General features: G+C 45.3%; 1 protein-coding gene across 1 annotated transcript in view; it reads left to right on the forward strand.

Moving 5' to 3' along the window:
- IQGAP3 (IQ motif containing GTPase activating protein 3) overlaps nucleotides 1-27,508 on the forward strand; it is a 56,221-nt gene that overhangs the window by 2,980 nt on the left and 25,733 nt on the right. The window contains exons 2-20 of the mRNA XM_082275077.1: nucleotides 2,030-2,117; nucleotides 4,040-4,196; nucleotides 6,185-6,262; nucleotides 8,150-8,226; nucleotides 10,308-10,375; nucleotides 10,523-10,636; nucleotides 13,638-13,816; nucleotides 14,150-14,237; nucleotides 15,814-15,977; nucleotides 17,539-17,626; nucleotides 17,886-18,049; nucleotides 20,311-20,471; nucleotides 21,766-21,887; nucleotides 23,188-23,351; nucleotides 24,870-24,960; nucleotides 25,151-25,318; nucleotides 26,529-26,671; nucleotides 26,755-26,925; nucleotides 27,382-27,465. Coding sequence (XP_082131203.1) covers nucleotides 2,030-2,117; nucleotides 4,040-4,196; nucleotides 6,185-6,262; nucleotides 8,150-8,226; nucleotides 10,308-10,375; nucleotides 10,523-10,636; nucleotides 13,638-13,816; nucleotides 14,150-14,237; nucleotides 15,814-15,977; nucleotides 17,539-17,626; nucleotides 17,886-18,049; nucleotides 20,311-20,471; nucleotides 21,766-21,887; nucleotides 23,188-23,351; nucleotides 24,870-24,960; nucleotides 25,151-25,318; nucleotides 26,529-26,671; nucleotides 26,755-26,925; nucleotides 27,382-27,465 — 2,369 coding nt within the window. The remainder of the gene's footprint in view (nucleotides 1-2,029; nucleotides 2,118-4,039; nucleotides 4,197-6,184; nucleotides 6,263-8,149; nucleotides 8,227-10,307; nucleotides 10,376-10,522; nucleotides 10,637-13,637; nucleotides 13,817-14,149; nucleotides 14,238-15,813; nucleotides 15,978-17,538; nucleotides 17,627-17,885; nucleotides 18,050-20,310; nucleotides 20,472-21,765; nucleotides 21,888-23,187; nucleotides 23,352-24,869; nucleotides 24,961-25,150; nucleotides 25,319-26,528; nucleotides 26,672-26,754; nucleotides 26,926-27,381; nucleotides 27,466-27,508) is intronic.

Below are 27,508 nucleotides of genomic sequence, written 5' to 3' on the forward strand. Positions count from 1 at the left end.
GTCAGGGTGGTAACCAAGAACCCGATGGTCACTCTGACAGAGCTCCAACGTTTCTCTGAGGAGAACCTTCCAGAAGAACAACCATCTCTGCAGCACTCCACCAATCAGGACTGTATGGTAGAGTTGCCAGAAAGAAGGCACTCCTCAGTAAAAGGTACACGACAGCCCACCTGGAGTTTGCCAAAAGGCCTGAATGGCAAGAGTCGTGTCTGAAGGAAACCAGGCACCGCTCATCACCTGGCCAATACCATCCCTACAGTGAAGCATGGTGGAGGCAGCATCATGCTGTGGGGATGTTTTTCAGAAACAGGAAGACTGGTCAGGATCCAGGGAAATATGAATGCAGCAATGTAGAGAGACATCCTTGATGAAAACTGCTCCAGAGCGCTCCGGACCTCAGCCTGGGGTGAAAGTTCATCTTCCAACAGGACAATGACCCTAAGCACACAGCCAAGATAACAAATGAGTGGCTATGGGATAACTGTGAATGTCTTTGTGGCCCAGACTTGAACCCGATTGAACATCTCTAGAGAGATCTGAAAATGGCTGTGCACCGACGCTCCCAATCCAACCTGATGGAGCTTGAGAGGTCCTGCAAAGAAGAATGGGAGAAACTGCCCAAACATAGGTGTGCCAAGCTTGTAGCATCATACTCAGAAAGGCTTGAGGCTGTAATTGGTGCCAAAGGTGCTTCACCAAAGTATTGAGCAAAGGCTGTGAATACTTATGTACATGGCAGCGGCAGCTGGTGCATCGGGGGCGCAGGGTCGCGGCCCCCCCCCCTATCCATGCGTTCGGCCCCCTAATCTACATGCGGGGCGCCGGATGCATGTAGTTCAATGGGGGTTTTTTTTTTTCTGAAGCACCTGATTAGAGCCAGAGGCTGTTATAGGCTTCAGAAAAGGGTGGGTCCGGGGCGCAGAGCACTGCGCCCTAGCCCATCCATTTGTGTGACAATCGCAAATGAAAATTCGCTATTGTCACACAGATCCTCCTCCTGGCCAATCAGGAAGCGGGTCCGAGACCCGTTTCCTGATTGGCCGAAAGGCGAACCCATGCCATTGGCCGAGGAGGAGGTGGGAGGACTCGAGGAGACGCGGGGTACTGAGGAGAAGCTGCCGCTACAAATCGGGTAAGTGCATTGGTCATTGAAAAGGGGCACGCTGGTCTCTCTGCATTGAAGTGGGCACGCTGGTCTCTCTGCATTGAAGTGGGCACGCTGGTCTCTCTGCATTGATGGGGGCAGGCTGGTCTCTCTGCATTGATGGGGGCAGGCTGGTCTCTCTGCATTGATGGGGGCAGGCTGGTCTCTCTGCATTGATGGGGGCAGGCTGGTCTCTCTGCATTGATGGGGGCAGACTGGTCTCTCTGCATTGATGGGGGCACGATGGTCTCTCTGCATTGATGGGGGCACGCTGGTCTCTCTGCATTGATGGGGGCACGCTGGTCACTGGTCTCTCTGCATTGATGGGGGCACGCTGGTCTCTCTGCATTGATGGGGGCACGCTGGTCACTGGTCACTCTGCATTGAAGGGGGCACGCTGTTAACTGGTCACTCTGCATTGAAGGGGGCACGCTGTTAACTGGTCACTCTGCATTGAAGGGGGCACACTATACCTTGATTACTGAAGGCCCCTTTCACACTTTTGTGACCTCAAAGTCACGCAAATTTTTTTGCCGCCCCCCCCCCCCCCCCAAAAAATTTTGAGCACCAGCCGCCACTGGTGCATGGGATTGTTTTTGTTTTATATTTTTAATACATTTGCAAAGATTTCTAACAAACTTCTTTCACGTGGTCATTACGAGGTATTGTTTGTAGAATTTTGAGGAAAATAATTTTTGAATAAGGCTGTAACATAACAAAATGTGGAAAAAGTGAAAAGTGGAGCACTGTGAATACTTTACGGATGCACTGTATACTGTATTTTGCCTATATAGAACCTATGAGGCTTTAGGGTAAGCTGACCCCTATCTGAAAACCTATAAAGATGGAGACCTTGAATATTAAAAATGGGATCTTGGATTTCAGATGAGCGCCTGACGGCGGATGAGATGGATGAGCAGCGCAGACAGAATATCGCCTACCAATACCTGTGTCACCTGGAGGAGGCCAAACGGTAAGGACTGAACGCACCCTGTTATGACTTTACCGATTTTACTAGGTGCCAGGGTCCTAGCTACCAAGGGGACCACTTGGGTTCGGGCAACAAGAAAAGGGGTAATGGGTAGAAGTGCTCAGACATGTCCCCTCCACCAGGTGCAGTTAATGAAAGGGGGGGGGGTGGAAACTAAGTTCAGCCTTAGAAATGGCCACAGATCCATTGGAAGGGAGAAGAGAAACTGGAAAGCCGGGAATAAAAAGGAAAAGAAGGAATGTTCTTACCATTTCCGTTGAACTGAAATGTAATTGCAGATGGCTACGCTCACCTCCCCCGAAGGCCAGCCTCACCAGTTGACCACTTGTGCACTGAGGGACCTGCCTTGTGAGGAGGTGGACAATATGTCTCATGTTTCCCCCAATCCAGATCTGACTGCTAAAATGTAATTGGATGGAGAAGCCGAAAGGTGCCCCATTGGTTTATAAGTTTATTTATAGATTGGTGGTTAGTGGGAAGAAGGCTCCTTAGATTGGTGGTTAGTGGGAAGAAGGCTCCTTAGATTGGTGGTTAGTGGAAAGAAGGCTCCTTAGATTGGTGGTTAGTGGGAAGAATGCTCCTTATATTGGTGGTTAGTGGAAAGAAGGCTCCTTAGATTGGTGGTTAGTGGGAAGAATGCTCCTTAGATTGGTGGTTAGTGGGAAGAATGCTCCTTAGATTGGTGGTTAGTGGGAAGAATGCTCCTTAGATTGGTGGTTAGTGGGAAGAATGCTCCTTAGATTGGTGGTTAGTGGGAAGAATGCTCCTTAGATTGGTGGTTAGTGGGAAGAATGCTCCTTAGATTGGTGGTTAGTGGGAAGAATGCTCCTTAGATTGGTGGTTAGTGGGAAGAAGGCTCCTTCATATTGGTGGTTAGTGGGAAGAAGGCTCCTTATATTGGTGGTTAGTGGGAAGAAGGCTCCTTCATATTGGTGGTTAGTGGGAAGAATGCTCCTTCATATTGGTGGTCAGTGGGAAGAATGCTCCTTCATATTGGTGGTCAGTGGGAAGAAGGCTCCTTATATTGGTGGTTAGTGGGAAGAAGGCTCCTTCATATTGGTGGTTAGTGGGAAGAAGGCTCCTTCATATTGGTGGTTAGTGGGAAGAAGGCTCCTTCATATTGGTGGTTAGTGGGAAGAAGGCTCCTTCATATTGGTGGTTAGTGGGAAGAAGGCTCCTTCATATTGGTGGTTAGTGGGAAGAAGGCTCCTTTTTATATTGGTGGTTAGTGGGAAGAAGGCTCCTTTTATATTGGTGGTTAGTGGGAAGAAGGCTCCTTTTATATTGGTGGTTAGTGGGAAGAAGGCTCCTTCATATTGGTGGTTAGTGGGAAGAAGGCTCCTTTTTATATTGGTGGTTAGTGGGAAGAAGGCTCCTTACGTTGGCGCTCAGCGGCAAGGATGCCCTTCTTACAGATAGCTAAAAGGAGCATTGGTGTCAGTGGCTGCAAATTTGCATATCCTATATTCCTTAAAGAAACCCTCACAGCCTCTGAAGGAACCCTGGTTGAGAACGACTCCTCTACTTGATAGTTCGAATAGAGTGGGGAAGGATTAGAACCCAGTGTGGAAAATAACCCTCTTATTTGTCCTGGTGACCATTGCCACCAGGACAGAAAGTTATTGGAACTTCCAGAATCTTGAGTTGTCTCTAGAACAGGCATAGATGGTAAATCTTCCAAATGGGGGCATCTGTTCCAATGACCGCTGTCTAAGAAGGGATTGACCCTCACTTCAGAGAGATTTCCTCCTACTTCTTGTGTATCCATAGGACAGGAATCAAAGAAATATCTCCCCAATAGGACACAGCAAAAAAAGTGTTCATCCCCTATTCTCTCGAAACGTTAATCAAATTACAATTTTTTTTTTTTTTTTTCTTTAGCTGTGTGCCTCTTCTCTTTGCAGGTGGATGGAATCTTGTCTAAATGAGGATCTGCCACCTCCTACAGAGCTGGAGGAGAGCCTACGTAATGGTGTCACTCTTGCCAAGCTAGGGAACTTCTTTGCTCCGGAGCTCGTGCCGTTGAAGAAAATCTACGACATCGACCAGCTACGATACAAAGTAACGGGGAAAAAAACGGGTGTGGGTTTAAAATGAGAGAACATCAATCTAAACTTGGGATATCTAGCAAGGGTTCCTTAAGGGTCAAAAAGTTGAAGGCTTTTTTAGTGATATCAGGAGCCACACTTGAGGTTCTCCTACTGTATGTTAAATAAGTTGATTAATGCTATTCTATAGCAGGGGTCTCCAAACTTTCAAACAAGGGGCCAGTTTACTGTCCTTCAGACTTTAGGGGGGCAGACTGTGGACAATGTGAGTAGATAATGCCTCTGGCTTTGTGGTCGGTGGGAATAAAAAACTACATAGCACCCCTGTGGCTATGTGGAGGAGGAATGTTCCAAATCATTGGGAGGAGTAGTGCCCCATCATTGGTGTAAAGTGGAAGGAATAGTGCCCTATCTTTGGTGTCAGAGGAAGAATTTATGCCTATTCATTATTTGTGTCAGTTGGAGGAAGATTACCCAGTTCTTGATGACAGAGGCTAATGGTCTAGAGCAGGGGTCTCCAAACTTTTCTACACAAAGGGCCAGTTTACTGTCCTTCAGACAAAACAATGCCCCATTTTGGTGTCATTGGGGAGAATTGTGCCATATTGTTGGTGTTGTTGGGGCCAATTGTTGGTGTCAATTGAGAGGACATCTGCCCCATCATTGATTTCATTGGGAAGAATTCTGCACCATCGTTGGTGTCATTGGGAAGAATTCTGCCTCGTCAGCACTACATTGGTGGTCAGTGAAATTCTCCCTTACACAGATGGTCAGTGGAGACAGGCTCCCATAGATTGGTGGTTAGTGGGAAGAAGGCTCCCATAGATTGGTGGTTAGTGGGAAGAAGGCTCCCATAGATTGGTGGTTAGTGGGAAGAAGGCTCCCATAGATTGGTGGTTAGTGGGAAGAAGGCTCCCATAGATTGGTGGTTAGTGGGAAGAAGGCTCCCATAGATTGGTGGTTAGTGGGAAGAAGGCTCCCATAGATTGGTGGTTAGTGGGAAGAAGGCTCCCATAGATTGGTGGTTAGTGGGAAGAAGGCTCCCATAGATTGGTGGTTAGTGGGAAGAAGGCTCCCATAGATTGGTGGTTAGTGGGAAGAAGGCTCCCATAGATTGGTGGTTAGTGGGAAGAAGGCTCCTTATGTTGGTGCTCAGTGGGAAGAATGCTCCTTACGTTGGTGCTCAGCGGGAAGAATGCTCCTCACTTTGGTGCTCAGTGGGAAGAATGCTCCTCACTTTGGTGCTCAGTGGGAAGAATGCTCCTCACTTTGGTGCTCAGCGGGAAGGATGCTCCTCACGTTGGTGCTCAGCGGGAAGGATGCTCCTCACGTTGGTGCTCAGCGGGAAGGATGCTCCTCACGTTGGTGCTCAGCGGGAAGGATGCTCCTCACGTTGGTGCTCAGCGGGAAGGATGCTCCTCACGTTGGTGCTCAGCGGGAAGGATGCTCCTCACGTTGGTGCTCAGCGGGAAGGATGCTCCTCACGTTGGTGCTCAGCGGCAAGGATGCTCCTCACGTTGGTGCTCAGCGGCAAGGATGCTCCTCACGTTGGTGCTCAACGGGGCAGAAGAATTCTGCCCCGTCATTGGGAAGAATTCTGCCCCGTCATTGGGAAGAATTCTGCCCCGTCATTGGGAAGAATTCTGCCCCGTCATTGGGAAGAATTCTGCCCCGTCATTGGGAAGAATTCTGCCCCATCATTGGGAAGAATTCTGCCCCATCATTGGTGTAGTCGGGAGGAATTATGCCCCATTGTTTGTTTCAGTGGAGGAAATGGTACCCCAAGGGCCAGGTAAAAGCAAGCAAAGGGCCGCATCTGGCGACCACTGCTCTATAGTAATAATGGGGTTTATGGGCCCCCTTCTTCTTTTTAGAGAACATGGGAGCTGCCATTACTAATATGCTTTTAAACTTGCACATACGTCTGGGAAAAAATTGCCCAAAGTAGCTTTTTGTATAGGCAAGTCCAAGAAATAATGTTTTAATGGTCATGTTTTACAGGCGGCTGGTCTACACTTTCGACACACAGATAATATCAACCACTGGAGACAAGCCATGAGCCATATTGGTCTTCCTACGGTATGTTGGGTCATTCAGCCTAGTACTGATAGATCGGTTAGGCATGGATGCTGGTGAGCTGAATCAACTCTTCTCTTGGAGACTCCATTGGGGAGGTCTTGCACTCCTCTACTCTCTATAACACAAAAAAATAAATAAATCCAGTATTGGCCTTGAGAATCAATTTTAAAGACTGATTTCAGTGGGTGGAGCTGGATACTTGGGTGCTATTAATAATATTTCCCAGACCGGTTTCTTCTGTGCCCCTCTTTGATTTGGTTTCACTTTTGTTACTGGGGCTTAACTTCTTGGCTAATCCATGCCCAACTGCTATTTTTGTGTCCAGTGAGACTTCCTCGGTGATGAGTAAAAGTACTGTCTGGACAAGGGGGTGCCAGTTGGCGAGGCTAAGATTTCAAGTCAGGCCCTGTTTAAGTAAAACTAAATTGGAGAGGAGCACAAAAAGTCCTTTTGATTGATAAAATCGCAGCATCTTGTGATCTCTTTTCTTTGGCCAATCTATGGGCAAAATCAGAACCCTCCCTCATCCCTTCCACCCATTAAACCCACAAACCCTTTGTAGGCACTTCTGGCTCCCATGACTCTCCAGCGCCTCTTCCATTAGGTAAGGCCAGTGGCCCACCACTTTAGTCTAGGCCCCTTTGTTGACTCTTGTGACATCACCATGGCACCACTGGAGTCTCCAGGACCCCACCAACAGACTCCATGGGAAGGGTCCATGCACCTGATGAAGGAACCTCTTCCTGTACGTAAGACCAATGACCCACCACTGCAGTCCAGCCCCCTTCACCACCCCTTGTGACATCCCTATGCCACCACTGGAGTCTCCAGGACCCCACCAACAAACTCCATGGAAAGTGCCCATGTACCTGATGAAGGAACCTCTTCCACTAGATAAGACCAGTGGCCCACCACTGCAGTCCAGGCCCCTTACCCGCCCCTTGTGACATCACCATGCCACCACTAAAGTCTTCAGGATCCTGTGAGAACCCCACCAACAGACTCCATGGGAAGTACCCTTGCACCTTATGAGGGAACCACTTCCAGTAGATAAAACCAGTGACCCACCAGTAGATAAAACAAGTGATCCACCACTGCAGTTCAGGCCCCTTCACTACATCACCATGCCACCGCTGGAGTCTCGAGGACCCCACCAACAGACGTCATGGAAAGTACCCATGTAACTGACCAAAGAACCTCTTCCAGTAGATAGGACCAATTACCCACCACTGCAGTCCAGGCCCCTCCATTGCCCCTTGTGACATCCCTATGCCACCGCTGGAGTCTCGAGGACCCCACCAACAGACGCCATGGAAAAGTATCCATGTACCTGCCAAAGAACCTCTTCCAGTAGATAGGACCAATTACCCACCACTGCAGTCCAGGCCCCTCCATTGCTCCTTGTGACATCCCTATGCCACCGCTGGAGTTTCGAGGACCCCACCAACAGACGCCATTGAAAGTACCCATGTAACTGACCAAAGAACCTCTTCCAGTAGATGGGACCAATTACCCACCACTGCAGTCCAGGCCCCTCCATTGCCCCTTGTGACATCCCTATGCCACCGCTGGAGTCTCAAGAGACCCATTAATGGACTCCATGGGAAATTCCCATGCACCTGACAAAGGGACCTACCACTAAAGTAGAACAGAGATGACGGAATAGGTCACATGACAGTTGATTCAGGTGAGTTTTTGGGCAATTTAGATATATACTTTTTCTTTTTGTTACTGGAGTGATTACCTAGAGGCACCTGAGGGTTATGGTTTATGAAAGAGTGGGGGGGGGGGGGCGGGGTTGTCCCCTGGATTTCAGCCACACAGTTTTTTGTTTTTTTTGTTTTTTTTTCTTTCTAAAATGTTTCCTACCTTTTCCTTTTTTTTCAGCTCTTCCAGCCTGAAACAACGGATATTTATGACAAGAAAAACATGCCGCGCGTTGTGTATTGTATTCACGCTCTCAGGTGAGCTCCCATAACACCATCTAGGATGCATTCATGTCAATTAGGAGACATTAAAACATTTGAGAAGAATTCATTACTGGAGCTGCTGATCTGGAGCGTTGGATGAGATTATTGCACCCGCAGTGTAAGCTGTGACTGAGCAGCCCAGGTGGAGATGTACTTTCAGTTCTTCCAGTGTTGAAGACGTTCATAGATTTGGAAATGTCCTAAATATAGAGATTCAGTGATATAACATTCACTGTGCCAATGCCTGAAGCATTCATACAGCCATCATGAATAATTACTGTATTATATCTATGTATATCCATGTATTTTTCCTATGAGCGTCAGCTCCATCTAGTGGCCATAAGGCAGTGTTTTGTTTTTTTTTGTTTTTGGTTTTTGTGTTTTTTTTTTTTGTTTTTGTTTTTGTTTTGTTTGTTTGTTTTTTTTATCTATAGATATTGCAGGAAAATACTTAATAATGGCTGCTTTACTTATTTACTATGACTGTCCACTCCATCTAGTCGCCATGAGGCAGTGTTTTTTTGGGTTTTAGGATATGTTATGAAAATACCTCATCATGGCATATATGTTTATTTCCTATTACCATCACCTTCATCCAGTGGCCATAAGGCAGTATTTTTTTTTTTAATATTGCAGGAAAATACCTCATAATGGCTGCTCTGCTTACTTCCTGTGACTGTCGGCTCCATTTAGTCCCCATAAGGCAGTATATTTTTTTTTATTTATTTATTATTTTATTTTTTATTTTTTTAAGATATTGAAGGAAAATCCCTCATCGTGGCTGCTATGTTTATTTCCTATTACCATCCGCTCCATTCAGTGGCCATAAGGCAGTATTTTTGGGGGTTTTTTTTTTAGATATTTCAGGAAAATAACTTAGAATGGCTGCTATGTTTATTTCCTATGGACATCAGCTCCATCTAGTCGCCATAAGGCAGTATTTTTTTTTTTTATTATTTTATTTTATTTTTTTTTAAGATATTGAAGGAAAATCCCTCATCATTGCTGCTATGTTTATTTCCTATTACCATCCACTCCCTTCAGTGGCCATAAGGCAGTAATTTTGGTTTTTGTTTTAGATATTTCAGTAAAAAAATACCTCAGAATGGCTGCTATGTTTATTTCCTATGGCTTTCAGCTCCATCTAGTCGCCTTAAGGCAGTGTTTTTTTTTTTTTTTTATTTTTGCTTTTTAGATATGTCATGAAAATACCTCATCATGGCTTCTATGTTTAATTCCTATTACCTTCAGCTTCATGTAGTCGCCATAAGGCAGTATTTTTTTTTAAGATATTGCAAGAAAATCCCTTATCATGGCTTCTATGTTTATTTCCCATTACCATCCACTTCATATACTGGCCATAAGGCAGTATTTTAGATATTTCAGGAAAATGCCTCAAAATGGCTGCTATGTTTATTTCCGATTATCGTCCACTCTATCTAGTGGCAATAAGGCAATATTGTTTTTTAGATCTTTCAGGAAAATACCTTAGAATGGCTGCTATGCCTATTTTATTTCCTATGACTGTCGGCTCCATCTAGTGGCCATAAGGCAGTTATTATTATTATTATTATTATTATTATTATATTTTTTTTTTTTTTTTTTTTTTTTTTAGATGTTTCAGGAAAATATCTCCTCATGGCTGTTAGATGGGAGCCGACAAAAAAAAAAAGTAAACCTACTGGGCACAATAAGGCAATAACTGGTCTCTCTGCTTCTCTATGCAATGCAGGCTGATTATGGCTGGAGGAGGGGCTGTACATAGCTTAATGAAAACCGCAGGCCACCCTAGGTAATGGCCTGCCCATGATTGAAAGAAATGAAATCGAATAAATGAAAGGGTCAGGCTAGGGACAGTGAAGATGGAGAGGAAATGGCTAGATGATGCTGGATGTCTTGCAGCCAGGAAATGAGCAGGGCTCTGTCTGACTTGCAGCTTTTAATGCACATTGTGAGAAGCTCACAGTGTGCGGTGAAATCGGAGTAAAGCCGTTTCCATTCAGCAGAGGAGCCGCCGGTACAATTGTGCAAGACTGGAGTTCTGCTTTAAGCTGTATGTTGGTTTCTCTTTGCAGTCTTTACTTATTCAAGCTGGGGCTGGCTCCTCAAATCCAGGACTTGTACGGCAAAGTGAATTTTACAGGTAAGCTCTTCCGCCATCCCTGCTGGGTTTATTTTATATCCGGAAGATCTCACTGTGGGATGCCCAACCAAAAATAATAAAAATTGGAACATTTCATTTCAAGATTTTCATTGGCAATGATGGTGATTGTTGTACTGTAACCTGCAGAGGAGGAGATCAACAACATGAAGTGTGAGCTGGACAAGTATGGGATACAGATGCCGGCTTTCAGCAAAATCGGAGGAATTCTGGCCAATGAGCTGTCTGTGGATGAAGCAGCAGGTGAGATCCCAGGCTACAGGTGAACATTGGTGTATATATGGGGGTGTCAGATATTCAGTCCTGGTGACCATGTCATGTACAGCTCCCCCCTTTTTTTTTTTTTTTTCTTACTATTTTGATTTATTTGAATAAAAAATAATTTACACATATATATATATATATATATATATATATATATATATATATATATATATATATATATATATATTTTTTTTTTTTTTTTTTTCTATACTTGACAATTTTTATTTATTTATTTTTCTGTACTTGACCCTTTTTTATTTATTTTTTTGTACTCGACACTTTTTTTTTTAATTTTTTTTTTTTCTGTACTTGACCCTTTTTATTTATTTATTTTTCTGTACTTGACCCTTTTTATTTATTTTTTCTGTACTTGACCCTTTTTTATTTATTTTTTTGTACTCGACACTTTTTTTTTTTATTTTTTTTTTTTCTGTACTTGACCCTTTTTATTTATTTATTTTTCTGTACTTGACCCTTTTTATTTATTTTTTCTGTACTTGACCCTTTTTTATTTATTTTTTCTGTACTTGACCCTTTTTTATTTTTCTGTATTCGACCCTTTTTATTTTTTTCTGTACTTGACCCTTTTTATCTATTTTTTTTCTGTACTTGACCCTTTTTATTTATTTATTTTTCTGTACTTGACCCTTTTTTATTTATTTTTTTGTACTCGACACTTTTTTTTTTAATTTTTTTTTTTTCTGTACTTGACCCTTTTTATTTATTTATTTTTCTGTACTTGACCCTTTTTTATTTATTTTTTCTGTACTTGACCCTTTTTATTTTTCTGTATTCGACCCTTTTTATTTTTTTCTGTACTTGACCCTTTTTTTATCTATTTTTTTTCTGTACTTGACCCTTTTTATTTATTTATTTTTCTGTACTTGAACCTTTTTTATTTATTTTTTTGTACTCGACACTTTTTTTTAATTTTTTTTTTTTCTGTACTTGAACCTTTTGATTTATTTATTTATTTATTTTTTCTGTACTTGACCCTTTTTATTTATTTTTTCTGTACTTGACCCTTTTTATTTATTTTCTGTATTCGACCCTTTTTATTTTTTTCTGTACTTGACCCTTTTTATCAATTTTTTTTCTGTACTTGACCCTTTTTTTATTTATTTATTTTTTTGTACTCGACACTTTTTTTTTTATTTTTTTTCTGTACTTGAACCTTATTTATTTTCTGTATTCGACCCTTTTTATTTATTTTTCTGTACTTGACCCTTTTTATTTATTTTTTCTGTACTTGATCCTTTTTTATTTATTTTCGGTATTGGACCCTTTTTATTTATTTTTTCTGTACTTGACCCTTTTTTTATTTATTTTCAAATATTCTTTTTTCTTACTATGATTTAGTGTGTATATTTGGGAGTGTCATGGTCTGGGGGTGCATGAGTGCTGCCGGCACTGGGGAGCTACAGTTCATTGAGGGTACCAGACTAAGGACGTGGATTACTGGAACCATGTCTTGCGGTCTGATGAGACCAAGATAAACTTATTTGGTTCAGATGGTGTCAGGCGTGTGTGGCGGCAACCAGGTGAGGAGTACAAAGACAAGTGTGTCTTCCCTACAGTCAGGCATGGTGGTGGGAGTGTCATGGTCTGGGACTGCATGAGTGCTGCCGATACTGGGGAGCTGCAGTTCATTGAGGGAACCATGAATGCCAACATGTACTGTGACATACTGAAGCAGAGCATGAGCCCCTCCCTTCAGAGACTGGGCCGCAGGGCAGTATTCCAACATAACGACCCCAAACACACCTCCAAGACGACCACTGCCTTGCTAAAGAAGCTGAGGGTAAAGGTGATGGACTGGCCAATCATGTCTCCAGACCTAAACCCTATTGAGCATCTGTGGGACATCCTCAAACGGAAGGTGGAGGAGCGCAAGGTCTCTAACATCCACCAGCTCTGTGATGTCATCATGGAGGAGTGGAAGAGGACTCCAGTAACAACCTGTGAAGCTCTGGTGAACTCCATGCCCAAGAGGGTTAAGGCAGTGCTGGAAAATAATGGTGGCCACACAAAATATTGACATATTAATTTTCACTTAGGGGTGTACTCACTTTTGTTGCCAGCGGTTTAGACATTAATGGCTGTGTGTTGAGTTATTTTGAGGGGACAGCAAATTTACACTGTTATACAAGCTGTACACTCACTACTTTACATTGTAGCAAAGTGTCATTTCTTCAGTGTTGTCACATGAAAAGATAGAATAAAATACTTACTAAAATGTGAGGGGTGTACTCACTTTTGTGAGATATTGTGTGTGTGTATATATGTGTGTATATATATATATATATATATATATATATATATATATATATATATATATATATATATATATATATATATATATATATATATATATATATACTCTAATCCTATAATTTTTTTTTTTTTTTTTTGTTTAATAGTGCAACTGTATCAGACAGTTACATTGTTAAATAGAAAGCCATGCAGCCTGAAGATGGCAGGGTTCAACTGAAAACTGAACACTTCTTTTTTTATTTCTTTTTTGACGCTTCCAACCTGCATGTGACCACTATGTCACAGTTGACCTAGTAATCATATGATTGGGAACAATTTTGATTGGTTCTTGATAGTCAATCAGTGGGGATTCTGGCAATCATTTTGACAACTTGGATTAAGAGCCAGCAGCCACACAAAGGAGCGGCTGCTGGATCTCAAAGAAGGAAAAATGTTTATATTAACGTATCTTCTTCATGGGATTCGTGCTGTAGAACATCAATAAAACAAAATTGCATGTGGGAATGGGTTAAACCAACGGTTCTATACTGATTGGAGATATGGTTGGGTTAATTCTTTTGTCCTGTCCTTTTTTCGAGAAGAGGTCCATTTTAATTCTTTAGATTCCTTTTTTTTTTTTTTTTTTTTTTTTTTTTTTACCCATCTTCTGCTTTTAATATATGACTAGTAAAATCTTTAATGTAAATATGCTTTATCTTTTTCTCAGTCCATGCAGCCGTCATCGCCATCAATGAAGCCGTGGACAGAGGCCTGGTGCAGGACACCATGGTCGCCCTGAGGAACCCCAATGCCATGTTGGTGAACCTGCAGGAGAAGTTGGCTGCTGTGTACCAGGAGCTTCTCTACCAAGCCAAGTCTACCAAGATGGCAAATTCCCGTAATAAGGCAAGAAAGAACGCCAACCTTGTCCTCTAATACAGCTGTCTACTTTAACCGTAGTTCCAAAAAGTCTCCTAGACCTCTCAATAGTTGAGAACGTTCAGCCAAAACTCTTTTGTGGTCTTGAATGAAGCGTTGGAATCTGTCAGGTTTTTTCTATGGTTGGGAGATTAATACCTCCTAGTTACCCCTTGTATGCTTTCTATGTTTAATGGATTAGTTGCTCTTTACTGCTTTTTATATGGGTTGGAAAAGTATCTCCTTCTACCTTTCCTGCACATATCCACTTTGTATGACCCAACTTCTAGGCATTTACTTCTCACCGTCTGCTTCTTGTAGGCCCATCAGAACTCCTCAGACAGCCAGGATGTGTATGACCATTGTCTGACACAAGCCGAAATACAGGGGAACATCAACAAAGTCAATGGTAAGGTACAATGTATTATGGAGGATTAAACTCCGTGTTATATGTTGTGGAAGAATTGTACCGAGACGTGACCACTGGATTCCTGCAGTCACTTCTGTGTCTATCGCTCTCTTTGTGGGTCTTTCTCACAATATTTCTCACGCGCTCTCGCTCGCTCTGTATCTCTGGCGCTCGCTCTGTATCTCTGGCGCTCGCTCTGTATCTCTGGCGCGCGCTTTGTATCTCTGGCGCGCGCTTTGTATCTCTGGCGCGCGCTCTGTATCTCTGGCGCGCGCTTTGTATCTATGGCGCTCGCTCTGTATCTCTGGCGCTCGCTCTGTATCTCTGGCGCTCGCTCTGTATCTCTGGCGCTCGCTCTGTATCTCTGGCGCTCGCTCTGTATCTCTGGCGCTCGCTCTGTATCTCTGGCGCTCGCTCTGTATCTCTGGCGCTCGCTCTGTATCTCTGGCGCTTGCTCGCTCTCTCTGTATCTCTGGCGCTCACTCTGTATCTCTGGCGCTCGCTCGCTCTCTCTGTATCTCTGGCGCTCTCTCTGTATCTCTGGCGCTCTCTCTGTATCTCTGGCGCTCGCTCTGTATCTCTGGCGCTCGCTCTGTATCTCTGGCGCTCGCTCTGTATCTCTGGCGCTCGCTCTGTATCTCTGGCGCTCGCTCTGTATCTCTGGCGCTCGCTCGCTCTCTCTGTATCTCTGGCGCTCGCTCGCTCTCTCTGTATCTCTGGCGCTCGCTCGCTCTCTCTGTATCTCTGGCGCTCGCTCGCTCTCTCTGTATCTCTGGCGCTCGCTCGCTCTCTCTGTATCTCTGGCGCTCGCTCGCTCGCTCTGGCGCTCGCTCTGTATCTCTGGCGCTCGCTCTGTATCTCTGGCGCTCGCTCTGTATCTCTGGCGCTCGCTCTGTATCTCTGGCGCTCGCTCGCTCGCTCTCTCTGTATCTCTGGCGCTCGCTCGCTCGCTCTCTCTGTATCTCTGGCGCTCGCTCGCTCTGTATCTCTCGCCCTCGCTCGCTCTGTATCTCTCGCCCTCGCTCGCTCTGTATCTCTCTCTATCTGTCTTTGTGGCGCGCGCCCTCCTGTCTTTTTTTTCTGATTAGACCATTATTTAGATCTACCAATAACTATGTAGTGCATGGGCCTACCTGATTGGATACAAATAGATTTTTTAGGTTGCTTCTCTAACCTAGCTTTGGTAAAATGAAGATTGTATGGAGACTGTACAGTATGATTTTAATGTGTATGGAGACCCTTAGTCTCTCATACCCTCTTGCACTCCAGGCCTTTGTCCCTTTTTTTTTTTTTTTTTTTTTTTTTTTCCTCTTATATATGTTACTGTCCTGTACCCTATTGCTTGCAGTCTATTTTGGGTATATGTTTGCACTCTCTCTCCATTTTGTGTTTTTTTGTTTTTTGTGTTTGTGTCACACATGCCGGCGCCATCTCTTGCTCATCTTCCCTTTTCTCTCTCTCCTCGCATCTTGCACACTCCTTCGTTCCCTCTTCTTCCTTTTTTTTTTTTTTTTGTAGCTCTTCTTTGCCACCTTGTATTACATGTAATGTAAATCTCTATCTGGTCCTCTTGCAGTACACGGAGCGTTGGAGTACGTGGACGAAGCTCTGGAGAGGAAAGATTCCAAGAGCTTGTACACTGCGCTGCAGGACTCCGCCCTCTTGCTGCGCAGGATCCAGCGGGAGAACGCAGACTGGTATCTGGAGCAGCTCACCAATGACCGGGAGCAGAAAGCATTGGTGAGTCCCCGACTTACAGCTCGAAGTCATTTGAAGCTGATGAATTTTGATGGTCCATATTTAACTTTTTTTTTTTTTTTTTTTTAACCTGAAGGAGTCAATGCCCCCAAATGGAAAGCTGCCTTGGGTTTGGTTTAGATTTTTTTTCAGCTATACAAGGGTCAAATAAACAGGAGAATCCCTACTTTTCTTAATGATAGTGGAAAACCCCTTTTAGGCTCCATTCAAACTTGTGCAACTTGTCATCCAAGTCACAAGACAAGTCCCCCCCCCATATCTTCCAATGATAACCATTCATATACACTACTCAAAAAAATTAAAGGAACACTTTGAAAATACATCAGATCTCAATGGGGAAAATCTCATGCTGGATATCTATACTGGTATGGACTGGGTAATGTGTTAGGGTATATACTGGTATGGACTGGGTAATGTGTTAGGATCTATACTGGTATGGACTGGGTAATGTGTTAGGATCTATACTGGTATGGACTGGGTAATGTGTTAGGATCTATACTGGTATGGACTGGGTAATGTGTTAGGATCTATACTGGTATGGACTGGGTAATGTGTTGGGATCTATACTGGTATGGACTGGGTAATGTGTTGGGATCTATACTGGTATGGACTGGGTAATGTGTTAGGATCTATACTGGTATGTACTGGGTAATGTGTTAGGATCTATACCGATATGGACTGGGTAATGTGTTAGGATCTATACTGGTATGGACTGGGTAATGTGTTAGGATCTATACTGGTATGGACTGGGTAATGTGTTAGGATCTATACTGGTATAGACTGGGTAATGTGTTAGGATCTATACTGGCAGGGACTGGGTAATGTGTTAGGATCTATACTGGTATGGACTGGGTAATGTGTTAGGATCTATACTGGTATGGACTGGGTAATGTGTTAGGATCTATACTGGTATGGACTGGGTAATGTGTTAGGATCTATACTGGTATGGACTGGGTAATGTGTTAGGATCTATACTAATATGGACCAAACTAGTGCAGGGACTACTTTGAAATCGCTGCGACTTGAAGTCACACAGATATGAACTGTACTCGTTTTGAAATCATTGGGGTACAACTGGTCATGCGACTTTGCAGTCCCAAGTTGCAGGACAAGTTGCACAAGTGTGAGAGGGACCTGAAGTCTATGGCCCTCAAGTTGCATGAAAGTCGGTCCAAAGTAGTGTATGAACTACTTTGAAGTTGCTACAAATTTAAGTCACGCATATATAAATGGGTATGATTGGAAAACATGGGGAATGACTTGACTTGATGTCCAAAGTTGCATGACAAGTCGCACAAGTGTGAATAGAGCATTAAGGCCCCTTTCACACTTGTGTGACTTGCATGACAAGTTGTAACCCACTATTTCCAATGAGTACCATTCATATCTGTGCGACTTCAAAGTAGTCCCTGCATGACTTTGGTCCGACTTGAGGTCTATAGACCTCCAGATTACCCAAGCATTGCTCTAAGACCAGTCAAAGTTGTGCAACTTTCAGGTCGCACAAGTCTGAAAGGGGCCTAAGCCTGTGTTTCTTTTGCAGGAACTGGGCTACATGGACCTGCTGGAGAAGGAGGAGCTGCAAGCCGGAATTGATGCTGCCAATCAAAATGCAGACAGAGAGCATGCCAGTAAGTCATGTAATTAACTTGGCTCTTGGGGGCCGGGCTTGGGCCTGCTCAAAGCTTTGAGACCGGCTCCAGCCTTGGAGGGATGGGGACTTGCCTTTCCTTCTCAGAGGATGTGACTTATGTGGTCCTTAGGAATAAGCTTTGCTTTTGATGCTGGATGGGTGTATCTGAAACGCCTTGCCCACATTCTACCCCCCCCCATCGTTCACAATTTCCACACCAAAAAAATCTATTTTTTTTTTTTTTATCTTTTTTACAGTGGAGCAGGCGGTCTCTCGTATTAATGCCGCTATACGCAATGAAAACGCGGCACAGACCATGCAAGAACTGTCCAACCCCGATGCTCAGCTACCAGATGTCTATCCAACCTCACCTGAACTCTACCAGCAGGAGCTCCATTTGCTGCAATCACAGAGTTCCCGGGTGAGCAGACTGAGTTTACTAAAGACTTTCTACCATTTATCACCAGCAGGGGGAGTGATCCCAAGGTTCTTACACATGTGCTAAAATGAAAGAAAAGCAACCTTTAAAAACAAAAAGCGAATGCAGCCACCAAACCAGGGAATAGAAGGCTGCAATATATTACATTTTGGGTTTAGATGCACTTTAGAAATGATCCCTTGAGGCTGGGTGGGCTAACTGCTTGTTTAGGGGGAGAGTTTTTGCACTTCGCCTTGCCTGATCTCGCACTCCCCCCATGATGCAGTGGCAGTGTTGCGGATTTGACGCGCAGCATCGTTGCATACTCCATCATGCTCCAGCGGTGGACTGTCTCGCAGCGTCATCGTGAATTAGCCTCTCAGCGTCATTGCTCACTGCATGCTCCAGCAGTGACCTGTCTCGCGGCGTCATCGCGCAATGGTCTCGTGGCGTCATTGCGCACTCCATCGTGCTCCAGCAGTGGACTGTCGGGCAGCGTCATTGCGTACTCCATCATGCTATAGCAGTGTCAACGTGCACCAGTCTGGCGACGTCATTGTGCGCTCCATCATGCTCCAGAGGTGGACTGTCCCACTGTGTCATTGAGCACCGGTCACGCAGCGTCATTGCGCACCCCATCATGCTCCAGCGGTGGACTGTCCCACGGTGTCGTGCACCAGTCTCGCTGCGTCATTGAGCACCGGTCATGCAGCGGCATTACGCACTGCATGCTCCAGCAGTGACCTGTCTCGCGGCGTCATCACGCAACGGTCTCATGGCGTCATTGCGCACTCCATCGTGCTCTAGCAGTGGACTTTCGGGCAGCGTCATTGCGCACTCCATGCTATAGCGGTGTCATCGTGCACCAGTCTCGCGACGTCATTGCGCGCTCCATCATGCTCCAGAGGTGGACTGTCCCACTGTGTCATTGAGCACCGGTCACGCAGCGTCATTGCGCACCCCATCATGCTCCAGCGGTGGACTGCCTCGTGGTGTCATCCCGTGCCGATCTCGCAGTGTCGTGGACTGTCTTGTGGTATCATCGTGCATCAGTGTGACGCACCGGTCTCGGGCGTTATTACGCACTCCATCATGCTTCAGCAGTGGACTGTCTGGCAGCGTCATTGCGCACTCCATCATGCTCCAGCGGTGGACTGTCTCGTGGTGTCATCCCGCGCCGGTCTCGCATTGTCGTGGACTGTCTCGTGGTATCATCATGCATCAGTGTCACACACCGGTCTCGGGCGTCATTGCGCATTCCATCATGCTCCAGTAGTGGACTCTCGCAGTGTCATTGTGAATTGGTCTCACAGCGCCATTGCGCACTCCATGCACCAGCGGTGAACTGTCTCACGGCATCAACACGCAACGATCTCGTGGCATCGTTGCGTACTCCAACATGCTCCAGCAGTGAACTGTCTGGCAGCGTCATTGCGCACTCCATGCTACAGCGGGGGACTGTCCCATGGTGTCATTGTGCACCAGTCTCGCAGCATCATTGAGCACCGGTCACCCAGCGTTATTGCGCACTCCATCATGCTCCAGCAGTCGACTGCCTCGTGGTGTCATCGCGCACCATTATCGCAGCGTCATGCTCTTAATGCTCCAGCGGTGGACTGTCTCGTGGTATCATCACGCATCGGTGTCACGCACCGTTCTCGGGCGTCATTGCGCACTCCCATCATGCTCCAGCGTTGGACTGCCTCGTGGTGTCATCCCGCGCCGGTCTCGCAGTGTCGTGGACTGTCTCGTGGTATCCTCACACATCGTTGTCACGCACCGGTCTCAGGCGTCATTGCGCACTCCGTCATGCTCCAGCGGTGGACTGTCTCGCGGCGTCATCGCGCAATGGTCTCGCGGCGCCATTACTCAAGACACTGCATCGGTCTTGATGACCCCAGGGCCTTAGACCATTGGAGCAATGGGAGAGAAGATGCTGGGGGGAGGGCCGTCTAGCAGCACAGAGTCTTGAGTGAGTAGATTTTCTATGCCCCCCCCTTGAGACCTAAACAAGCAATTATCTTTTGCATTGCAGGCACAGCCCTACTGCTAAGAATTGTTTTTACGTTTCCCCAAGTTGAGTTTTATACAGCTGTAAATAAAACAAAATGTTAATATCCTTTAATTTTTGACCATTACAAAGAAATTTGGATTTCACCTTTTTTTTTTTTTTTTTTTATTATTATTTTTTGTTTTGTGGTCTATAAGAATTCTGATTGGTGGCAATGCAAAGCTGCTCTGTAACACTGTCTGTGCACACACAGGGGTCCCTGACACACGAGGAGCTGTTTGTAGCTGTGGAGATGCTGTCCGCTGTTGCGCTGATTAATCGGGCGGTGGAGGCGGGAGATCTGAATGGGTTCTGGACCAATCTGATCAGCCCGGCACTGGGCCTGACCGATGTGGACGAGGAGAATATACAGAGGTGAGGACTCTTTCTACACAGGAACCCAGTACATGTCTGAGCTGTGTGTGACAATAAATGTCCAACATAACAACAACTTTATCAGTGTCCCATCAGGGCGGCCTGGGCCCGTGTCCCATCAGGGCGGCCCGGGCCCGTGTCCCATCAGGGCGGCCCGGGCCCGTGTCCCATCAGGGCGGCCCGGGCCCGTGTCCCATCAGGGCGGCCCGGGCCCGTGTCCCATCAGGGCGGCCCGGGCCCGTGTCCCATCAGGGCGGCCCGGGCCCGTGTCCCATCAGGGCGGCCCGGGCCCGTGTCCCATCAGGGCGGCCCGGGCCCGTGTCCCATCAGGGGCGTCCTCGCCAGTGTCCCATCAGGGGCGTCCTCGCCAGTGTCCCATCAGGGGCGTCCTCGCCAGTGTCCCATCAGGGGCGTCCTCGCCAGTGTCCCATCAGGGGCGTCCTCGCCAGTGTCCCATCAGGGGCGTCCTCGCCAGTGTCCCATCAGGGGCGTCCTCGCCAGTGTCCCATCATCTCTCTACCGTAATCAGTGCTAAAAAAATGCACAGTTACTGTGCTGACACTGGCAGGGAAGGGGTTAACCCAGGGGTGATCAAAGGGTTAAGTGTGAGCCTAGGGGAGTGTTTTCTAACTGTATGCGGGAGGGACTTCAGAGAGAACAACGGGCTGCTGTGTTTACAACACTTGACCGTCGTCCTCTCTCAGTTGGAAGCGATCGCAGTTGCCCGGCGGCAATCGAGGCCGCTGGCCCTGTGAATGAGGATCCCCGCTGCCTAGTTGGCGGGCGCACGTGCTCGCCCCCTGGAGCACTCCCATGGACTGCCGTACAGGTACGGATATTTGTGCAGCCGAGCCAGCCTCCTGTAGTAAATATGCAGCGGGCGGTCGGCAAGTGGTTCATAGAAGTACATAAAAAAAAAAAAAAAAAAAAAAAAAAAGAAGAAAATAATAATAAAAAAAAAAAATTATTTTTTTTTTTTTGGTCTTTTTTCGTTTATATAATAAAAAAAAGCCCACTGATGATCAAATACCACCAGATGAAAGCTCTATTTTTTTTTTTTTTTTTTTTGCAAAAATGTATATAAATGACAGTACGTTTGGGTATAACCTTGCATCACCACGCCGTACCAGTTAAAGTAGCGCAGTGCTGAATAGTAAAAAATGGCCTGGTCATGAAGGAGGTAAAATCTTCCGCAGCTGAAGTGGTTAAAAAAAGTCTATGTATGCGGAACCATTGGATTGCCAGCTTTTCTTTGCATGTACACTGCAGCGGGTATTTTTTATTTTTTTTGCAGGTATTTTAACAAACTGGCCAAGAGGAAGCGCCGGTCTCAGGGAGGGTGTGCGTTCGTGAGTTGGAATGACCTCCAGTCCTGTGTGAATCACATCAACCTCTCCACCCAGGAGGAGCAAGACAGTAAGTGACCTGATTGTGCTGTCTGGACCCCTCCTATGGGATTGGCTCACACCTTTACTTAGAAGTCTGCATGGAGCTTGAAGTCAAGTTACAGACATGCCCTGCTTTAGATATAGTGAGACCATTGAATCCAGTCAACTCCACGGGGGGATAGTTTGAGAACTGATACAGATACATGAAGGCACTGGACCTTTGTCAGCTTTTAGGCCACGTCAGGTTCACATTTTATAGATTTATTTTATAGATTTATTTTATCTATTTATTATTATTATTTTGTAGTATTAATAATATTATTATTATAATAATAATTTTTTATTATTTTGTATTATTATTATTATTTTGTAGTATTAATATTATTATTATGTATTATTAAGAATAATACAAAATAATAATAAAAAAATATATTATTTTTTTTTTTTTTTAAATAGAAGGGCTCCACACACTTGCAAAACCAAGTAATAATCTGTAAACTCTACCTGCAGCCTATGTGCTGGGACCTATTGGCAATGGAAGACGTGACCAGCTAGTGGACTATACTAGGGTTATACAGTGGTGGTATTGTAGCGCCCCCTAGAGCAGAGGTCTCCAAACCTTCCAAAACGATTTGCCAGCTTAATGGACTTCAGTGGAGCCGGACGTTGGCTAGTGGGAGTAGAAAATGTCATGGTATCGATTTGGAGTAAACCATGCCATAGGCTTGGTAATGAGTTGGATTAACAAAAAAAATTACATCATTGGTATCAGTGGGAGGAATGGTGCCCTGTGGTTGGTGTCAGTGGGGGGGGGAGAAGAGTGCCCCGTGGTTGGTGTCAGTGGGGGAGGGGAGAAGAGTGCCCCGTGGTTGGTGTCAGTGGGGGAGGGGAGAAGAGTGCCCCGTGGTTGGTGTCAGTGGGGGAGGGGAGAAGAGTGCCCCGTGGTTGGTGTCAGTGGGGGGTGGGGAAGAGTGCCCCCTGGTTGGTGTCAGTGGGGGGTGGGGAAGAGTGCCCCCTGGTTGGTGTCAGTGGGGGGTGGGGAAGAGTGCCCCCTGGTTGGTGTCAGTGGGGGGTGGGGAAGAGTGCCCCCTGGTTGGTGTCAGTAGGGGGGGGAACAGTTCCCTGTGGTTGGTGTCAGTGGGGGGACAGTGCCCCGTGGTTGGTGTCAGTGGGGGGGAAGAGTGCCTAGGGGCCGGATAAAAGCAAGCAATGGGTCACATCCGACCCATGGGCTGCAGTTTAGAGACCCCTGCCCTAGAGCACCATCCAGGTAATGGGCCTTTATTGGGTCTCTACCATTGATTTATGAACCTCCCATTCTCCTCTAGAAATCCTGGCGGTCAGCCTCATTAATGAAGCCCTGGAACAGAACGACCCCCAGAAAACCTTCACCGCTCTCCTGATGCCGGCCGCCGGTCTCACTGACGTCGCCCTGCCAATCACTGGGCTCTATCACAAAATCCTGACCGATGATCTGCGGCACAAAAAGAAGGTACCGCCACATCCAAGCATTTTACAGAGGATTCGCCTTATTGCCATGTTGGCTTATAATACACCATAGCATGGGTGGGCAACCTGGGCGCTCCAGCTGTGGTCAAACTACAAATCCCATCATCCCTCTGCTTCCGGGAGTCCTAACTGGCAGTATTGCAATGCCTCATGGGACTTGTAGTTCCACAACAGCTGAAGTTCTGAGGTTGCTTCCCTACCCTATTATTGGACATGTGCGGTTTGTTTCTTTCCGAATTGAAATTTTGGACAAATTTTGCATTACTGTATCCGAATTTCCAAATTACAATGGTAACAAATTTAAACGAGTACGAAATAGTGAATCAAAATTTTGGACGAAATTCGAATAGTTTTTGTTTTTGAATTGGATTAGTTTTTGTTTTTGAATTGGATTAGTTTTTGTTTTTGAATTGGATTAGTTTTCCTTTTTGAATTGGATTAGTTTTCCTTTTTGAATTGGATTAGTTTTCCTTTTTGAATTGGATTAGTTTTCCTTTTTGAATTGGATTAGTTTTCCTTTTTGAATTGGATTAGTTTTACCTTTTTGAATTGGATTAGTTTTCCTTTTTGAATTGGATTAGTTTTCCTTTTTGAATTGGATTTGTTTTCCTTTTTGAATTGGATTAGTTTTAGTTTTCAATTTAAATTATTTTTTGATATTTTTTATTTTTTTAATTACTTTTTGATTTGTATTCCATTTTAATTTGAATTACTGTTCCATTTTAATTTGAATTATTTTTTGATTTTAAATACTTTTCGATTTAAATAGTTTTTCGATTTGAAAAACGATTAAAATTCAAATCGAAAGCTATTCGAATTACGTCCCAAATTTTTGATTCGCTATTTCGGATGGGTTTCGAAGAGAGAAGAATAGGGTTAAAACGGAACAGAATAGAAAAATAGAATAGAAAAAAAAAAAAAATAGATTATACCCTTCTTCTGAAATTCAAACTTCAAATAGAATAAATTTGAATACAATAGAAAATAATAGAATAAGAAATAAAATTGAAAAGAATAGAGTAATATAACTGTTTTTCAAAGTTTCGAATAGAATACATTCGAAAAGAATAGAACCGAAAATAAAAAAAAATCCTAGAAAATAAAATAGAAAAAAAAAAATAGAATGGAAATATTATAACCTTCTTCCAAGAAATCGAATTTCGAATAGAATAAATTGTATTTCTAGTGGAATTCTATTCAAACAGAATTGGATTTTGAATGAAATTAGATTTGAATGGAATTACATTTAAAGTGGAATTCAGTTCGATTTCCAATAGAATCTGATTTTAGAATGGAATTCTATTTGAGTTTGTAATATTCGGATCGATTCAAATTAACAAAACTTTTTCCGAAAACAAATTAAACGAATTTTTATGTAACTATCGAAACGAAACCAATTTTTTTGTGTTCTGCACATGTCTACCTACCATAGTCCTTTGTCTATTCTGTGTCGTACATCGTATGTTATCAGCCCTTTTATACTCCTGAGCGTCTCATTTAGGTGGCGCGGGACGACTCCGCTGTTCTCTGGTTGGAAGAAATCCAGCAGGGGGTATTGCAAGCAAATCAAGAGAACGCCAGGGCCCGGAAAAGTGAGTAAGCCTGCTTAGAATAAAGAAGTTTCAGATGCATTTGTTTAAAAGCGAATTGTTCCACAGTGCCTGCAGCTGCTGAGGTCAGTGAGGATTCTATTTTAAATCTGAAGTTTTATTCTGCTCCTATTTTGCCTTCCCTGTTTCGGTGTATGAGACAATCAGTCTACATGTATTTCCTCCTTCTTAGTGGCGTTGGGAGTAGCAGCCATTAATCAGGCCATCAAGGAAGGAAAGGCCTCTCAGACCCTGCGCGTCCTCCGGAATCCTGACGCCATGCTGTGCGGGGTGGTGACGGACTGTGCGGATACTTATCAAGGAGAACTAAGCGGCATTATGAACTCGAAGAAAAAGAGAGGTATAGTCTCCGCTCACACTGGACTTCCTGCATGAAAAATTCTGAAGAACTGTCTGGGTCACGGGTGTCCAACTCTTATTGTGGGCCTCATCAGCAGTATGGTTGCCCTCAAAGGCCCGATTGTATCTGGGGTGTGTTATATGGAGGTGTCAGGGGGTGCGCTGTGTGCAGAGTGCAGCGGTCAGGGGTGGGCTATATACAGATTGCACAGTTCAGGAGTGCGCTGCATGCAGAGTGCAGGGGTCAGGGGGTGCGCTGCGTGCAGGGGTCAGGGGGTGCGCTACACAGAGTGCGCAGGGGCCAGGGGTGCGTTACGTACAAGGTTCAGGGGTGCACGATGTACAGAGTGCAGGGTTCAGGGATGCATTACGTACAAGGTTCAGGGGTGCATGATGTACAGGGTTCAGGGGTGCGTTACGTACAAGGTTCACGGGTGCACGATGTACAGAGTGCAGGGTTCAGGGATGCATTACGTACAAGGTTCAGGGGTGCATGATGTGCAGGGTTCAGGGGTGCGTTACGTACAAGGTTCAGGGGTGCACGATGTACAGAGTGCAGGGTTCGGGGGTGCATTGCGTACAAGGTTCAGGGGTGCACAATGTGCAGGGTTCAGGGGTGCATTACGTACAAGGTTCAGGGATGCATGATGTACAGAGTGCAGGGTACGGGGGTGCATTACGTACAAGGTTCAGTATTATGCTGTGTACAGAGTGCAGGGTTCAGTGGTGCGTTGCGTACAAGGTTCAGGGGTGCACGATGTACAGAGTGCAGGGTTCGGGGGTGCGTTGCGTACAAGGTTTAGGGGTGCACGATGTACAGAGTGCAGGGTTCGGGGGTGCGTTGCGTACAAGGTTCAGGGGTGCACGATGTACAGAGTGCAGGGTTCGGGGGTGCGTTGCGTACAAGGTTTAGGGGTGCACGATGTACAGAGTGCAGGGTTCGGGGGTGCGTTGCGTACAAGGTTCAGGGGTGCACTATGTACAGATTACATCTCTACTCACTCCTACCTCTCCCTACGTAGGTGAATTTAGTACCACCCTGTGTAGGTGGTTTGTATTTGGCTTGGTTATACCTCCATGTGTGGGCGAAGCTTCCTTACGGGGACATCATTCTCGCTCTCACATTCAGGAGATCGCAGGCTGGGGGTGGAGAGGGGACACCAAGGTATTCTGTTTACTCATTACTGCCCCCTTGTGTTTGTCATGTGCAGGCGATGTGAAGAATTACTGGGTGAGACACAAGGTGAAGCAGAGAGGGGATTACTACTTCCATCTGCGCACATTCGAGGGCACCTGGGATCAGCCGGCTGACTTCAACCCCCACACCACCCATCTGTCCCGGGAGGAGATCCAGGTCAGGACTCTTAAAGGAACACTGCATGTGGACTGGTTTGCTAGATTAGTCTTCTCATCAGGCTGTAATTCTGTATTTTCCAGTCGGTGATTACCCGGGTGACGAGCAGCTTCCAGCGGGAGAAGCAGTGGCAGGCCAATACGGACATTCTGGTGAAGCTGCAGGCTCACATGAGAGGTTATCTGGTCCGCAAAACCTTCTCAGAACGCCTGCACCTGCTGCACAGACAAGTGCCGGCCATCACCCTCATACAGGTACCCAGTGCCACTATGCAACATAGTCATAGGCAGCCAATAGATACACAACAACATTACCTAACATGCATTCATGATGATAGGCCCACTATAAGGCCATTATCTAATTCCCCAATTGATCACTCAGACTGTACATTGTAGCTTTGTAGCAGGTCACAAGGTGGGAGGATACAGCAGGAGCTGATCTGTGTCAGACAGACATTCATTAACACAGGCAGGAACTGCACAGGCACCAGGGTTTACATGACTGTGCCACCATCTCTGTATAGGAAGTAGATGGTGACCCTGGATGATGCCTGAACTAATATGGCGCAGTTCTTCTGGGGAAAAAGAAGCCTAACTATTGTCAGGGGGATATCTCTGAGAGTTAATGAATACAGCCAAGTTTTATACATTACTTAACAGCAAACCTGATGATGGGTGAGTCCAACCATGATGATGTTTTTGTGCTAACAGGCCCATTGGAGAGGATACAGAGAGCGCCGGGCGCATCTCCAGAGACTCCACCATTTATACAGGAATGTCAGAGCCGTCATTAAGGTGAAACTTCCTATTTCATTACATGCCTTTATTTCTATGGAGA

The sequence above is a fragment of the Pelophylax lessonae genome (assembly GCF_965119305.1).
Source record: "Pelophylax lessonae genome assembly, chromosome: 13".
Taxonomy (NCBI): domain Eukaryota; kingdom Metazoa; phylum Chordata; class Amphibia; order Anura; family Ranidae; genus Pelophylax; species Pelophylax lessonae.